The sequence below is a fragment of the Callospermophilus lateralis genome, chromosome 7 (genome assembly GCF_048772815.1).
Source record: "Callospermophilus lateralis isolate mCalLat2 chromosome 7, mCalLat2.hap1, whole genome shotgun sequence".
Taxonomy (NCBI): domain Eukaryota; kingdom Metazoa; phylum Chordata; class Mammalia; order Rodentia; family Sciuridae; genus Callospermophilus; species Callospermophilus lateralis.
Genome location: NC_135311.1, coordinates 124,909,558 through 124,926,028, shown reverse-complemented (window position 1 = coordinate 124,926,028; position 16,471 = coordinate 124,909,558). Strand labels below are relative to the sequence as shown.

At 45.6% G+C, this 16,471-nt stretch overlaps 1 protein-coding gene across 4 annotated transcripts in view; it reads left to right on the top strand.

The window, feature by feature from the left end:
* The window catches only part of Wdtc1 (WD and tetratricopeptide repeats 1), a 176,328-nt gene extending 172,262 nt beyond the window's left edge, over positions 1-4,066 (top strand). For all 4 annotated transcript variants that reach the window (XM_076860972.2, XM_077109963.1, XM_076860970.2 and 1 more), the window contains 2 exons: positions 868-1,060; positions 2,124-4,066. In XM_076860972.2, coding sequence (XP_076717087.1) covers positions 868-1,060; positions 2,124-2,321 — 391 coding nt within the window. In that variant the 3' untranslated portion in view covers positions 2,322-4,066. The remainder of the gene's footprint in view (positions 1-867; positions 1,061-2,123) is intronic.
* The last annotated feature ends 12,405 nt before the right edge of the window (positions 4,067-16,471 follow it).

Below are 16,471 nucleotides of genomic sequence, written 5' to 3'. Positions count from 1 at the left end.
ATTGGGGACATAATGCTTTTAGAAAAGAGCCTCAGCTCCCAGCTCTTCCTCTGTACCCTTGGGTAAATGGCTTTACCTCTGTCAGCCTCAGTCTCTTCATCTATGATATGAAACTAGCCATACCCGCTCATGGGGCCACAAGGACTAACCGGATAATCCAAGTGACACATGCAGTGCAGTGCTTGACCATTCTTTCCTCCCCAACTCCTCCCCTCTCTGCATTTGTTAGACTTATTTTCTTTGGTTGTTTGCAGCTTTCTCTGCTGGGGTAAGATGAGACAAGAGCCCTCAGGCTGGGAATCATGGCACACCCATTGTGTGCTCAGAACTGTGCCCTGGGAACTGAGGGACAAAGCCCATGTCTCAGATACTTTCACCCCCAACCCTCCTTTGTAGAGGTTTACACTAAACCTTTGGGTAGGTGAGACACATGAACATGAATCAAGAATTGCTCCACCGAGATCCCCTCTAAATGTCAGAAGGTGAGGGCCTGTGCTGCAGATTGAGGGCCTGGGTCCAAGAAGTCTAGGAGTACTGAGGGAAGATGTAGGCGAGGGTGTTCTTAGAGACCCAAGAGGTACAAGAGTCTATCCTGGCATCACTCGGGTTACAGTGTACTTTGGAAGAGACTATCTTGGAGGAACCCAGGCAGTCTCTAATCCAAGGTTTAAGAGAACAATGACAAGGGTCTCCAATATGGGCAGATTCCCATGTGCATGGGAATTCTGAGTCAAGGGCAGAACCCCAAGTGTGGGGGACTGAGTGACAACAGACTTCCCTGCTCCCTCTTGCCCTAAGCCATTGGCCTCTATCTGAGGCTTTAGGGCAGTACCCCACCTGACCTCCCTGCCCTTTGCCCCCCGCCAGCAACGCTCAGTACATCGTCAGTGGCTCTGACGATGGCTCCTTCTTCATCTGGGAAAAGGAGACCACCAACCTAGTGCGCGTGCTTCAGGGGGATGAGTCCATCGTCAATTGCCTGCAGCCGCATCCCAGCTACTGCTTCCTGGCCACCAGTGGAATTGATCCTGTCGTGCGACTCTGGAACCCCCGACCAGAGGTAAGGGTACAGGCAAGGTGGCCCAAGCCAGACAGGGAAGAGGGTGGGGGAACCCAGTACAGTGCCTCCAGCTGAGCCTGTGCGAGCTGAAAAGAGAAGTGAGTCACACAGAAGCTGAAGGCTGCCCTGTGAGTAAACTCAGCCTAGGACCCAAGACTGCGTCAGGTCCGGGAAGCTTCAAGTATGGTGGGCACTTCCAGGGGCAAGAGTTGGCTCCTTCTTTCTTGGAGCATATCCTTGAGCCAGCTGTGAGGATGAGAGGCCTCAAGGACAGGTGCAGAAGGGCAGAGAGAGAACCACACCAGCTGCGGCCCTCATGGGGCGAGTGCCTCAGGGTTCCCAGGGATCCTTTCCGTTGTATTCCACTGTGGTGTTCTGCCCAGAAGCGGTTCAGAGGCCAGTTCCTCAGTCACAGGGAAGGGTTCGGGATTTGGCATCTGGTGGGCCCGAGTTGAGCCCCACCCCTCACCCCTTCACTCTCTGCAACTTAACCATGTACACTGGAAATGGGAATGACAGCATCACTCCAAAGGTCACTTGGAGGACTAAGAAGTTGTGTCTGTGGAGCCCAGCCCATGAGGTATGGTCAGGGTGACCCCTTCACTCCTAGCCCCATGCTAATTTGTTAAGTGCCTCCCTGGAGAGCAGAAGAAAGGAAGGCTGAAGGAGGGCTGCCATTTGAGAGTAACAAGAGAGGGGGAGGGACCTATAACTGCCCTCTCCCTGGATCCAGTGTGTGTGTTCTCCCACGTGTGACGTGTCTCCCCAACATGCATCCCAGTGTGTGCTTGTGTCCCTTGCAGATATAACCCAGTGTGGTGTTATTCCTCTTGTACAAACAAGTGTGCTTTGGAAGAGACTGTGTGTGTGTTTCTTTCATATATTTCTCAGTACATGTGTCCTGTCCCCAGCACACATCTCCAGGTACGAGCAGCCCTTCCCTCTGCTGTTCAGCCAGTTTTTCCCCTCCCTGTTGTCATATGTTCTGGGGCACTTGCCTCCTCAGTATTCTGGGGTCCCTCCCGCCCTGGGCCCACTCACATTGCTCTCTCCTCCACCACAGAGTGAAGACCTCACCGGCCGAGTTGTAGAAGACATGGAGGGTGCTTCTCAGGCCAACCAGCGGCGCATGAATGCGGACCCCTTGGAGGTGATGCTGCTCAACATGGGCTACCGGATCACAGGCCTGAGCAGCGGGGGCGCCGGGGCCTCTGATGATGAGGACAGCTCCGAGGGTCAGGTGCAATGCCGGCCCAGCTAGACACTCCTAGTCCCGGTCCCCAGCCCCATGCTACTGGCTGGACCCTCCTCCCTGGGCAGGAGGTCAGGGGGTTCTGTTTTGATTTGTCTTCCCACCCCCACCTCCCCATTTTTTCATTTCCCCTGTTTTGTTTGTTAGTTTGCCATTGGGGGTGGGGGTTGCTGCAACTTGCTGGCTTTCAGACTCTTGAGCTGATTGTCCCTTGATTGTCCCCAGCCCTGAGCAGAAGAGCAGGAGGGGAAGCCCCTCCATATGCCACATCTCCTGCTTCCAAGGGCTGACACTGTCCTCAAGGGCCGCCCTGCACTTCAGTTGGCAGCAGGAAGGGGAGTGGAACTCCCAGTTGGTAAAGGCCAGCTTGGCCAGTTGCCACTCTTGCTCTCCCACCTGCAGGGCTAGCTTCCCCATGGTCTTCAGGGAAGGTTCTGAAAAAGGATGGAGTTCCACCCTCCCTCCACAGCCACCAGTGTAAGGTGGAAGCAAAGGGAAGGATGGGAGCTCTGGAGTCGGCAAGGCCAGGCCACCTGCCTTGCCTGGGGGGCAGTGGAGCCTCCTTGTCTGCTCCTGGGCACAGGCTCTGGCCCTGAGCCTGCTCTCCATCAGGGGCTCTGCCTTTCCTTAGAGACCTGGCTGGGACTGGAGCACTGCACCATACCCCACCCACCCGTGCAGCCACTTCTGCACCATGGCCACTCTCCTCTTGGGCGCTCTTTGGCCTCACTGTGACCTTTTTGCCTGAGCTCCCAGCTGGGCCTACTCTGCTGAGGTAGCACTTCCTGCAAAGGGCCTGTCTCTGCCCTTTCTGCCCTCCTTCCCACCCCACTGCTGAGCAGCCACTAAGACCAAAGAAGTGATGGCTTCTCTCTGTCCCCTGCTGCTCTGGGGGGAGGTTGGTGGGAAAAAGCCTAACTCAGCCCCTCTTTCCTCCGCCCCAAGCTTTACACTGGATGCAGCAGTCACCCCACCACCAAGCCCCCCTTTCCCTCGCCCCCTTGGCTCCACTCTCTGGAGCTGCTCTGGGTAGTTGGTTCTCCCCCTCCTCTCTCCCTCCCCCTTACCCTCCGTGCTTCCTTGGCTCCAGCCCTCCAGCTGCAGCCTCTGGGGAGCAGCAGCCTCCCTTCTCTCCCGCCTGCCCTCCCTCCCTCTCCCTCACTCAGCCCCTGTCTCTGCCAGGTGCCTCCTCTCAGTCAGGCTTCAGAGCAGCCCTGGAGACAGGAGGGCCATGTTAAAAGCTTTTTCACAGTTTTAAGAAGATGAGGGGGGTGAGGCTAGTGGTGGGGGGTCTGGCACCATCTCATTGCTTTAATCCCAGCGACACAGGTGGCAGCTTCTTCCCCTTCCTGCCCACCCCAGTCCTGCTTCCCACCCCTCTCTTCTAGCTTGGTAATGAAGTATATTTATTGGTGAAGGAAACAGCTGCTGCTGCTTCTCCTGCTGCTGGGACTTGCTCCCCTGTCTCTTTCCATGACCTTTCTCGAGCCAGGGAGTAGGGAGCAGGAGTACTGGGGCTAGGCCCTGGGGTACAAGAACTGGCCAGGGCCCCTTTGCTTTCCTGTGTTCGAGCCACCCACCACTTTCTCCCTCCCTGCCTCCTGCCTCCCCCGCTGCCTGCCCAGAGCCTGGGCCCTGCAGTGTGGAGGGACACATAAGCCTTACTGTCCTCTGGGGGCAGGAGCCGAGCCTTTTTGTTGCTCCGCTCCCAGGAGAGTGAGGGTGACGCAATTGATTAAAACCATTTTGTTCTAGTTGTGGCTGGTGGCATTTGTGGGGTGCACATGGGTCTTGAGACAAAAGTGAGGGTACCTCCTCTCTGTAGCTCCATGAGAGGAGACGTGACCTCACTAAGTTGACCGCCTTCCTTGAGTAACCACTCCTCTACCAGGCAGAATGAGGCCTGCCTGTAGGCCTCTGGGAGCTGAGACCATTCAGCCCAGCAAGGCCCAGCACAAAGCCCAGCACTGGTGACTGCAATTTGCAGTAATCAGCTTTCACTCTCTGGCTTTCGTTCCTGAAAAATAAGGGGCTTGGAGTCTTAGTGGTTTTTCAAACTTTTAAAACCAGAATTCATATATTCAGATGAGAAATATACAGTTCATACTGTGACCCAAGAAACACATGCGTACCCGTGTATAAGTACGTTTTTGTATTGTGTATGTGTATATACACACACATTTAAATATCTCACACACACACACACACATACACACATATGTATGTTTGTGTGTATATTGTATATATGTGATGAGCAAAAAAGTTTTACTTACCCTTGCTACAGGCAATTTGCTCTATTTACATTTCTATTTTGTTAGGGAAAAAATATTGGTTGTAATCCACTAAATTGATTTCAAAACCTGCAAGGTTTTGTTTTTGTTTCTGTTTTTGTTTTTGTGTTCTAGATTATCAGATGATTTCTTAGACCAGAGGATCCCAAACTTTCTCAATTCACAGCACCATTAGCATCCTGGTAATTTTTTCATGGAGCACCGAGTCAAAAGAAATAACTATCAGTTCAGTTTATTAAGTAGTCAAGCCCAAATCACTTAACACATGTTTATGTCCTAACAAGTTAGTTGCTATTTAAAATAATATACATAATATTCTTAAATAACTGCAGTTACTAATGTGATCTGTGCACCTGCTGAGTACCACCACAACTTTGTCAGACTTTTCAATCAGAACAGACACTGTTAGCCATATTTCCTATTCTACATTGAATTTCTTTCTTTTTTTTTTTTTTTTTTTAAGGACAAATTGAGGGGTGAATTTGTTGGGGTTTTTTTTAATTTTTTAATATTTATTTTTCAGTTTTTGGCAGACACAACATCTTTGTTTGTATGTGGTGCTTGAGGATCGAACCTGGGCTGCACGCATGCCAGGCGAGCGCGCTACCGCTTGAGCCACATCCCCAGCCCCACATTGAATTTCATTTGCTTTTTTTTTTTCATACTGGGAATTGAATCCAGGGACATTTAACCACAGAGCCACATCCCCAGCCCTTTTTATTTTTATTTTGAGACAGAATCTCGCTAAATTGCTGAGGTTAGCTTTGAACTTGAGATCCTCCTGCTACAGCCTCTTAAGCTTCTGGGATTACAGGCCTGCACCACTGTGCCCAGCTTTCTCCCCATCCCTCCAGGATGAGGATTAAACTCAGGGGTACTTTACAACTGAGCTACATCCCCACCTTTTAAAAACATTTTTATTTTGAGATGTGACCTCACTAAGTTGCCAAGGCTGGCCTTAACTTAACATTTGAATTGACCGCCTTCCTTAGTTTCCTGAGTAGTGGAATTATAGATGTGCACCACCACACCCAGCTAAAACCCAGCTTTTTAAAGACAGTCAAAAGCAATGTGGTACCTATCTAATAAAGAAACTGAACTACCTATCCAATAGATGTTGAGTAGTTATCAAATATAAAATATCCTACCTTGACCCCTGGAATTTGCCATGAAGCCCTAAGGATCCTTGATGCAGTTTGGGAACTGTGGTTCAGTGCTGTGAGAATGTAATTTCTCTACTGAAACTTTGTGATTCTTCTGCTTGTACATTTGGGAAGAACCAGATTGGAGCCACCTAGTTATGCTTGGTTTCATCCAGGAGACCAAACAGAAAGAGGTCCTACCAGAAACACAATAGGTGGCATTATAAAGCAAGTGCTACAGGCTGGGGCATCATTCTTCTGTGTTCCCAAATTGAAGTCTGCAGAAGCTTCAAGATACTTCCAGATCATGCAAGGGAAAACAGTGTTCCAGGCCAAGGGAATAGTAGTGTCACAGATTCCCTCATGGACCCTAAGTGATTTCATTTGGCCAAATTATAAAGGATTTTCTGATTGGTGAGAGACCATCGGCTCCTCCCATAGGAAAGGAGGAGCCATTAGAAGAATTTCCCACTAGCCCTCTCACTTGGAGTTGGTGCTCCTTTATTCTTTTCCCTACCCCACCTCCTTTAAATTAATGGTGTTTACTCTTTTAGGAAAGTTTTAGGCACACAGAAAATTGAGCACCTAGTACAGTGAGTTCATATACCCTCTCCCTGGTTCATTTTTACCTATTATTAACATTTTGCATTAGTGTGATACATTTGTAACAATTAATTAATAAACCAGTATTGATACTGATGATGAACCAAAGTCCATAGCTTACATTAGAGTTCACTCTGGGTTGTATAGCTCTATACATGTTTTGACAACTGCATAATGTCAGGTATCCAACTTCACATTTTCATACAGAATAGTTTCACTGCTCCAGAAGTACCCTGTGCTCCACCAGTCACCCCTCATTAGCACTCAAACAACAAAAAAAAAAAAGAAAAAAACAGAAATCTAATAAAATGTAAATATCTATGTGAATAAAACTACAAAATTCTGTAATCCTAGAGGATTGGGAGGCTGAGGCAGGAGGATTGCAAGTTCAAAGCCAGCCTCAGCAACAGCAAGGCGCTAAGCAATTCAGTGAGACCCTGTCTAAATAAAATACAAAAAAAAAAAAAAAAAAGGGGGCTGGGTATGTGGCTCAGTGGTTGAGTGCCCCGGAGTTCAATCCCTGGTACCCACCCCTGAAAAAAAAAAAAAAAAAACCTACAAAATTAATAAGAAATCGAAGAAGATCAAAAAAAGTAGAGTAGGGGCTGGGGTTGTGGCTCAGCGGTAGAGTGCTTACCTACCATGTGTGAGGCACTAGATTATAAATAAATATACTGTGTCCATCTGCAACTAAAAAATATTTTAAAAAATAATAGAGATACTTTGTTTATGGACAGGAAGATTTTAACATTATTAACATGTTGGTTCTTTCCAACTTGGTACACAACTTCAACATAATCCCAGTTACAAGTACCAGCAAATTAGATTTTCAGCAGATTGATTCAAAAGTTTATATGGAGAGGCAGAAGACTTAGAATAGCCAGTACAACAGTGAAGAAGCTGAGCACAGTGGCACACATCTGTAATCCCAGGAACTAGGGAAGCTAAGACAGGAGGACCATAGGTTCAAGACCAGCCTGAGCAACTTGGTGAGACCCTGTCCTCTAAACAAAATAAAAAGGGCTGGGGATGTGGCTCAGTGGTAAAGCACCCCTGGGTTCAATCCCCAGTACCAATATATGAATTAAATAAAATACTAAAAGCTACAATAATAAAGACAGTGTGGTATTGGCAAAAGAATAGACAGACCAATGGAATGGCTAAGAATCCAGAAATAGACCCATACAAAGGAGCAAAGTCAATTTGATAGAGCACTATCCTTTCTCAGCAAATAATGCTGGAACAACTGGACAATCACATGCTCACAAAAATTAACTCATGATGTAAACAAATGTAAAAACTCCTAGAAAATAACAAGCTAAATGACCTTGACTCTAGTAATAAGCTTTTAGATATAACACCAAGACCACAATCCATGAAAGAAAGATTCACAAGTTGGACTTGATTCAAATTAAAAACTTCTGCTCAGCAAAACACACTGTTAAGAGAATGAAAAAGACAGGAGCTGGGGTTGTGGCTCAGTGGTAGAGTGCTCGTCCTAGTGTTTGCAAGGCCCTCAGCACCACATGAAAATAGATGAATGAAGCAAAGGTATTATGTCTAATTACAACTAAAAAATAAACATTAAAAAAAGAGAATGAAAAAGACAAGCCAAGGGCTGTGCAGAAATATTTCCAAAACACATACCAGGTAAAGGTCTTGAGTCTAAAATATACAAAGAACTCCCAAAGCTCAACAATTTGAAAACCAATTTGAAAGTGGGCATAGGATCTGAACAAGCTGGGAGCTATGGTGCACACATGTAATCCCAGTGTGATACATTTGTAACAATTAAAAACCAGTATTGATACTGATGATGAACCAAAGTCTATAGCTTACATTAGAGTTCAGTGACTTGGGAGGCTGAGAAAGGATGGTAAATTCAAGACCAGCCTCAGCAGCCCTGTCTCAAATTTTTTAAAAAAGGCTGGTAAAGTCTCCCTGGGTTAAATCCCCAGTACAAAAAAAAAAAAAAAATCTGAACATATTCCTTAGCAAAGATGATAGCTAGGTGGCTAATGGCATGTGAAAAGGCATTCAACATTATGTCATTAGGAAATTGCAAATTATAACAATGAGCTGTGGGCAGTGGCTCACATTGGTAATGTCAGCTTCTTGGGGAAGCTGAAACAGGAGGATCACAAGTTTAAGGTCAGGCTGGGTAACTTAGCAAGATCCTGTCTTAAAAACAAAAAAGGGCCGGGGATGGCTGGGTTCAGCGGTGCACAACTGTAATCCCAGTGGCTTGGGAGGCTGAGGCAGGAGGGTTGCGAGTTTAAAGCCAGCCTCGGCAAAAGTGAGGTGCTGAGCAACTCAGTGAGACCCTGTCTCTAAATAAAATACAAAAAAAGGGCTGGATATGTGGCTCAGTGGTTGAGTGTCCCTGAGTTCAATCCCTGGTACCTAAAATAATGCTGGGGATGTAGCCCAGTAGTAGAGCATCCCTGGGTTCAATCCCTAATACTGAAAAAAAAAAAAAAAAAAGTGAAAATAATACTACACAACTCAGAATGGCTAAAAAAAAAAAAAAAAATTTAATGACAATACCAAATGCTGCCAAGGATGTGGAGCAACGGGAACTCTCATTCATTGCCAATGGAAATGCAAAATGGTACAGCCACTTTCAAAGACAGTTTGGCAGTTTCTTATGAAGCCAAACATAGTCTTACTATATGATCCAGCTACACTCCTTGGTACTTACCCAAAAGAGTTGAAATCTTATATCCACACAAAAATCTGTACATGAATATTTATAGCATTTTTATTCTTGATCATCAAAAAGCTGGAAGCAACCAAGATGTTCTTCAAAAAGTGAATGGATCAACTAGTACAACCACACAATGGAATATTATTCATGATAAAAAGAAATGAGCTATCAAGACACCAAAAGATAACAGGAGGTTGGCTTGTGGCTTGTAGTAGAGCGCTTGCCTAGCATTCATGAGGCTCTGGGTTCCCTCCCTGTACACACACACACAAAAAAAAAAAATCATGGGGCATGGGGGCACACATCTGTAATCCTAGCAACCCTAAGAGGCTGAGGCAGGAGGCTAGCCTCAGCAACTTAGCAAGTCCCTAATCAATTTAGTGAAACCCTGTCTCAAAGAAATAAAAGGGGCAGGGGATGTAAGTCAGTAGTCAAGTACCCCTGGGTTCAATCCCCAGTACCCAGGAAAAAAAAAAAAGCAGCAGGTATTCTGGGTGCAGTAACAAGTGCCTGTGTTCCTAGCTACTGGGGAGGCTAAGGCAAAGAGTCACTTGAACTCTGGAGTTCAAGACCAACCTGGGCAACATAGTGAGACTGGCTTCCAAAACAAACCAAGACACAATATGAAGGAAATTTAAACATATATTTCTTAGTGAAAGAAGAAAAAAGCCAGTCTGAAAAGGATATATATATATATATATATATATATATATATATTCTTTGATTTCAACTATATGATTTTCTGGAAAGGGCAAAAACTAGAGATAGTATGAAGATCAGTGGTGTTCCATTTTTAAAGCGTACATGTGTGAGTCACTGGCCCTGCTGATAGAGAGCCTGGGGCCCAGATAAATCCACACAATGAACAGATAGCAAAACAGACATGAGAGATTGGGACTTCTGTGTTTGTGGTAGGCAAATGTGACCCCAGAGGCCTGCTGCCTGTCTCTGTGCTTGGGAGCATGCCAAAATGTGGTTGCAGAACTTAAAAGGTAATGAGAAGTTAGCTAGCCCAAAGGCTCTCAGCTCTGGCTATGGATCAGAATCACCCAGGATACTTTGCAAACTTCCCATGTCCCACCCCCAGATAGTCTGTTTTAATTGGTTTGAAGTGGAACCCAGGCACCCATCCATTATCCTAAAACATGCTAGATTCATTCTAATGCGCAGCTAGAACTGAGAACCACTGATCTAGCCCTATCCACACTATACAAATATGGACAGTGAGTTCCAAAGGGGGGCAAAGGGGGATAGCTTGCCACCAGGACCTCCAGTGAATAAGAAAAAAGGCCAGGACAAATCTCGGATTCCTAATCCAGTTCTTTTTTCTTTCTTTCTTTTTTTTTTTTCCTGGCAGTGCTGGGGAATCAAACACAGGGACTTGCACATAAAAGAAAATTTTTTGGCATATGTGGGGCCCCGGGTTCAATTCCCAGTGACAAGCACACACACAAAGTCACTTTCTTATGACTACTCTTTGAGCTTCTATGTACCTGGCATTGAACTGTGCACTGGCACAATGGAAATGCACAGAAGAGACCCAGTCCCTGACCTCCTGGAGCCTCCAGATTTCCTGGAAGTCATAGAACACAAATACAGGGTTGTGAATGATCTCTAAACATTGGATTTCACTGTGGACTGTCCTCTCCAGCATTTTCTGCCATCATTGAGTGCCCCACCATGTGCCAGAACCTTTGTCAGGCCTAGGGATACAAACATGTCTGGCAGGGAAGGTGGGCAGATGGAAGGCATTCTGATGGGCACATGATGGGAGGCATATGCCACTCAATGGTCCTGCCTCCTACTCCCACTTATTTCTTTTTAGTAAATAAAATACTTTCTGGTCCTAGTGTGTATACTTATTTTATGTTGATTTATAAACACGAAGACTGGTCATCTTTCACCTCTCCAGTGGCCCTAAAAGGATTTGGTTCAGAACCCCAACTCTGTCTAATATGTGTTTAGATTTCCAGCAAGTTCCTGAACCTCTGAATATATCTCTCATCATGGGTAAAATGGGTATTGCTGCCTGCTCTGTTGATTTCACTGCATTGTAAGGAGGCTCCAAGTCATAGTGAGATCCTGCACATCAAAGTGCTTTTGAAGTAGTCATGTGTGCACGGGAGTGATGTTTGGTTATAAGTGCTACAATGGCTGGCACTGAATCTGTGTTTTGACCAGATTCAGGTAGAAGCTATCAAGCCACACAAAATGTAGACAAGACTCAGATTATTGTTTCCTTCTTTAGAGACAAGGAAACTGGTGCCCTAACAGGTTCAGCTAATCTCAATGGTGTGACAGTCACCAAGAGCTAAGGGTCCAAACCTGGGTCAGCTGGCCCACTCCAGAGTCCACATGTCCATCCTCATGCTTTACTGCCCTCCGCCCCAAGAGAGTCTATTAGATTCCACCCCTACCTGTGCTTTTTATAACCTTGGGTAAGTTTGCCCATCTACAAAATGGAGTGAAAAAGGAAGTAGTTTTGTGAACTCTGGCATCTAAAACATCAAAGTCGGTCGTCAAATGGTATCCTGTGTTATCCTGGACTCCTTGGGTATTCCCCTACAGTCATGGAAAGTTTTGGAGTCATGATGCAAAGAGAGACGGAAAGAGACCCAGTCTCCCATAGCCACAGAGGGTGATAACGAAGCTGAGCAGAAAAACTGCAGAAGAGAGAATTCTGCCCTGCCACATGCCTCACACTTCATCACCTGGCTCAGCCCTGTTTCACCCTTGTAGGATCAATGATTGAGGTGATTCTTCCCCTTAAGGAGACTCTATGGTCAATTAATAACCTTGGGGACATTCCCTTTCCACTTCCTATCTGCTGGATACCCTGCTGACTACAGTGACCACTAGATCCAGTTAGTCTTCTTTCTCAAGGAGTTCACAGTCTCTTGGGGGACACAGACATGTAAACAACTAATGCTAATGCAAGTACACATGAATATTCAATAGGTGGAAACAGCCTTCGTGCTCTGGGAGCAAAGAGGGAGCACTTGCCTGAAACCTTGAACATGGTATAGAAGAGGCGGGGAAGGACATCCTCAATTAAGGAACAGTGTAAGCAAAGACGAGTGGTACGAAGTGCAGAGCTTGCTCTCTGAAGGGCAAATAGACCAGTGGGGCTAGTGCCAGGCAAGTTGGAGGGAGACAGAGAAGAGCCTGGAAAGGAAATTTGGGATCAGCCCATGGGGAACCTTGAATGCCAGGATGAGTGAGATGCCCTGAGAGAGGAGGTGAGAGAGCCCTGTGAACTACTACATGGGTCCATGTGAGGGAGTGCCCTGGCTCCCACCAAGACAGAAGTGTTCCAAGCTCACCCTTCAAACAAGCAGCATCTCACTCTCAAAGGTTTGCCAGCTTGACAGTTCCCTCTCTGCCATCTTTCTCTCCCCCAGCCAGCCCAGTAAATGGATCCAGATGGTCATTCCTATTTTCGGTTGGTATATGTGTTGAGGGAGGGGAAGCTCTGAACCCTATCAATCCTGACCCAAGCTCTCTGTGTAAAAGGAGCTTCTTCCAGGCCCTTGCTGTGATCCTCTGAGCCTGGAAGGCAGTGTTAGTCTTTGATGGAGATTTCCCATCTGTCTATGGGTGAAAAAGGAAGCAGAAGAGGCAAGGGGGCAGGCCAGGGAGGCTGTTTCATTGCGTGAGAACCAAGGTGATATGAGTGAGAGCAGGGGCCCTGTACAGGGTTATGATAGAAGATGAGCCTGGGAGAGGCCCCAGGAGGGGCAGAGAAGGAGCTATTTCTTCCTCCAGCTACCTGGTCCTCAGCCCCTGCTTCTGTACCCGCCCAGGCCAAAGGAAGGATGATGCAGGCCATAGGGAAGGAAGCTAGGGCTCTGACCAGAACCGATGCCCAGGCACTGTGCCCACCAACCTCCAGGAGCCCCTTAAAAAGTTTCAGAGCATGAAGTGAGAGTAGGTGACAAACAAGGGTCCTGCCCTCGTGTAATGTAACCTATAAATATTTGCCATTTTTTAAATGTAATAAATATTTATTAAACAAATATGTGCTTAGCACCCTACTAGAAGTGAACAAAACAAATACACTCTGCCTTCAAGGAGTCTCCAGTTTAGTGGGGGAAGTAAACACTACATAGATACAAATGTGTTATAAAGAAAAGGAATTTGGGGGGCTGGGGTTATGGCTCAGCAATAGAGTGCTCGCCTCGCACATGCAAGGTCCTGGGCTCAATCCTCAGCACCACATAAAAATAAATAAATAAATAGAAGTTATTGTGTACAATTACAAAAAAAAAATTTTTTTTTAAAGAGAGAGTGAGAGGTGCTGGGGATGTGGCTCAAGCGGTAGCGCGCCCGTCTGGCATGCGTGCGGCCTGGGTTCGATCCTCAGCACCACATACAAACAAAGATGTTGTGTCTGCCAAAAACTAAGAAATAAAATATTAAAATTCTCTCTCTCTCTCTCTCTCTCTCTCTCTCCTCACTCTCCCTTTAAAAAAAAAAAAAGAGAGTGAGAGAGGGAGGGAGAGAGAGAGAGAGAGAGAGAGAGAAAAGTTTTAATATTTATTTTTTAGTTATTGGCGGACACAACATCTTTGCCTGTATGTGGTGCTGAGGATCGAACCCAGGCCGCACGCATGCCAGGCGAGCGCGCCACCACTTGAGCCACATCCCCAGCCCCACAAAAAAAAAAAATATTAAAAAGAAAAAGGAAAAAGGAAAGGAATTTCCCGGCTGAGGCTATAGCTCAGTGACAGAGCACTTGCCTAGAACGTGTGAGGCACTGGATTTGATCCTTAGCACCATATAAAAATAAATGTAGGCATTCTGTTCATCTACAATTACAAAAAAAATTAGAAAGAAAAGGAATTTCCAATGCAGATCAGGAAGGTCTTTCTAATTTTGACTGGGAGAGCATGGATGAACACTCAGAAGGTAACATTTAACAGAGACTTGAAGAATGAATGGAGGTTAGCTGTCTTTCAATTAAGTCAGAAAGATTTCAGACATGTTGCTCAGAGTAACAGGAAAGAGTTTATTGAAGGGATAGAAAAAGGGAATGGGGACATTCTCAATGGAGGGAATGGGTCCTGATAGAAAAGAGAAGGACAATGTGCCTGTCCTGCACTCCAGTTTTATTGGGGATCCCAGAGAAGTTTCCAGAGAGACCCACCCAGGTCCACCTCTTAACTTTTTTTTATATTTGTTCTTTGTAGTTATACATTCTAAGTAGAATGTATTTTGACATATTAGACATACATGGAGTATAACTTCCCATTCTTGTGGTTGTATATGATGTGGAGTTACACTGGTTGTATATTTCATATATGAACACAAGGACATTATGTCCAATTCATTCTACTGTCTTTCCTATTCCCACCCCACCTCCCTTCCCTTCGTTCCCCTTTCTCTAATCCAATTAACTTCTAATCTTCCCTCCCACCACCCTCACTATGTGTTAGGGTGTGCGTATCAGAGAGAGCATTCAGCCTTTGTTTTTTTCTCAGATTGGCTTATTTCACTTAGTGTGATAGTCTCCAATTCCCCCCATTTACAGGTAAATGCCATAATTCCTTTTTTTCTTTATGACTGAGTAATATTCCATTGTGTATATATACCACATTTTCTTTATTCATCAGTTGAAGGGCACCTAGGCTGGTTCCACAGCTTAGCTAATATGAATTAAGCCACTATAAACATTGATGTGGCTGTATAACTATAATATGCTGATTTGAAGTCCTTTGGGTGGAATAAGTGGGTCAAATGGTGGTTCCATTCCAAGTTTTCTGTACCTCTAGACTTTTGACCGACAGGAAAATGATATCAGACTTTCCATGGCAACTCTAAGTATCTTTGGCCCATGCTGACCAGTTCTAATTGGATTCTTAACCATACATTCTTACAGATTTTATGGTTAGGAGGGACTACTTACCTCCCAGAGTTTCAGGATGTGGTCACAAGTCTCCCTCTTCAGGGTAACTTTGGTTCCTCCTATCAACATTATTTTGGGCCTGCATTTCTCCTGCAGTTAACAGGTAGTTTTCTGAGGGATGTGACACATCCTGTACACTGAGGCCAGGCAGGGCTGCAGGTAAATTGCTTCTTGGAAAAGAAAGCAGTGGGGATCAGCACAGTGGGCCCATTTTATAGAAGTATTCCCTTAGGGGCTGGGGATGTGGCTCAAGCGGTAGCGCGCTCGCCTGGCATGCGTGCGGCCCGGGTTCGATACTCAGCACCATATACAAACAAAGATGTTGTGTCCGCCGATAACTGAAAGAATAAATATTGAAAATTCTCTCTCTCTCTCTGTCTCTCCCTCTCTCACTCTCTCTTAAAAAAAAAAAAAAAAAAGTATTCCCTTAACCTCATGTTCCCACCATTCACACCTGTCTGTCCCCTAACAGTACTACCAAATTTGTGGCAGACCATACGTACCACAAATGTTCAACAGGCATATGGACTTACTATGACAGTAGAAGAATTTCAAGGCACAGATCTTTTGGGGGGCCCTGCGGTCCAGAAGAGATTGGATAACTACAGTGACCTGAAGGAAAAGTAATGTAATTTATCCAACAACTCTATACTGCACACTTAATCTATCCCGTGCCCTGTGCTGAATAGTTCCCTGTCTTCAAGGATCACATGCTACACAAGGTTATAGGACAAGTGCAAACATGCTCAAAGAATTTTTAGTGGATTAGAATCATTTCCAGATGTGATACTTATGAAGCCTTTAGAAAACATCATCCAATACATCAGTAAACAATGAGTAGGCATCTGCTCTGCACCAGGAGCTGTGGTAGCTACTCAAGTCAAGGTCCTTAGGATTCCATAGCAGAGACAGACATACCAAATTACATTAAAGTCAGGCATGGTGGTGCACGCCTGTAATCTGAGTGACTTGAGAGGCTGAGGCAGGAAGATCACAAGTTCAAGGTTAGTCTCAGCAATTTAGCAAGATCCTGTCTCAAAATAAAAGGGCTGGGGATGTTGTTTAGTGGTTAAGCATCCCCGGTTCAATCCTCAGTACCAATTTTTTAAAAATTGGATTCTTAACCATACATTCTTACAGATTTTATAGTTAGGAGGGACTACTGTTATCTCCCAGAGTTTAAGTATTATGTGCCCAAAAGCAGACAACAAGCTTTCCCTAGATCAGCAGTGAAGCAGAGTAATTCAATGGGAGAAAGACCTTCCCAAAAGGTGTGGCTTCCACCTTCCTGAGTGAATTTGTTCCTTTAGCCTGATTTTTTAGTGGCTGCCTTCCACATGTCCCCTCCCCAGCAGATTTCATTTCCTGTGTCTATCTTGGCATTCCTCTAAATCCAAGACTCCAAGACTAAAGCCTGGCCTCTCTGTATTATTGGGCGTGATCTCAGACAATTGTTTAACTACCCTGAGCCTTCATTTTCCCATTTGATGAAGGAGCCGATCACATCTGAG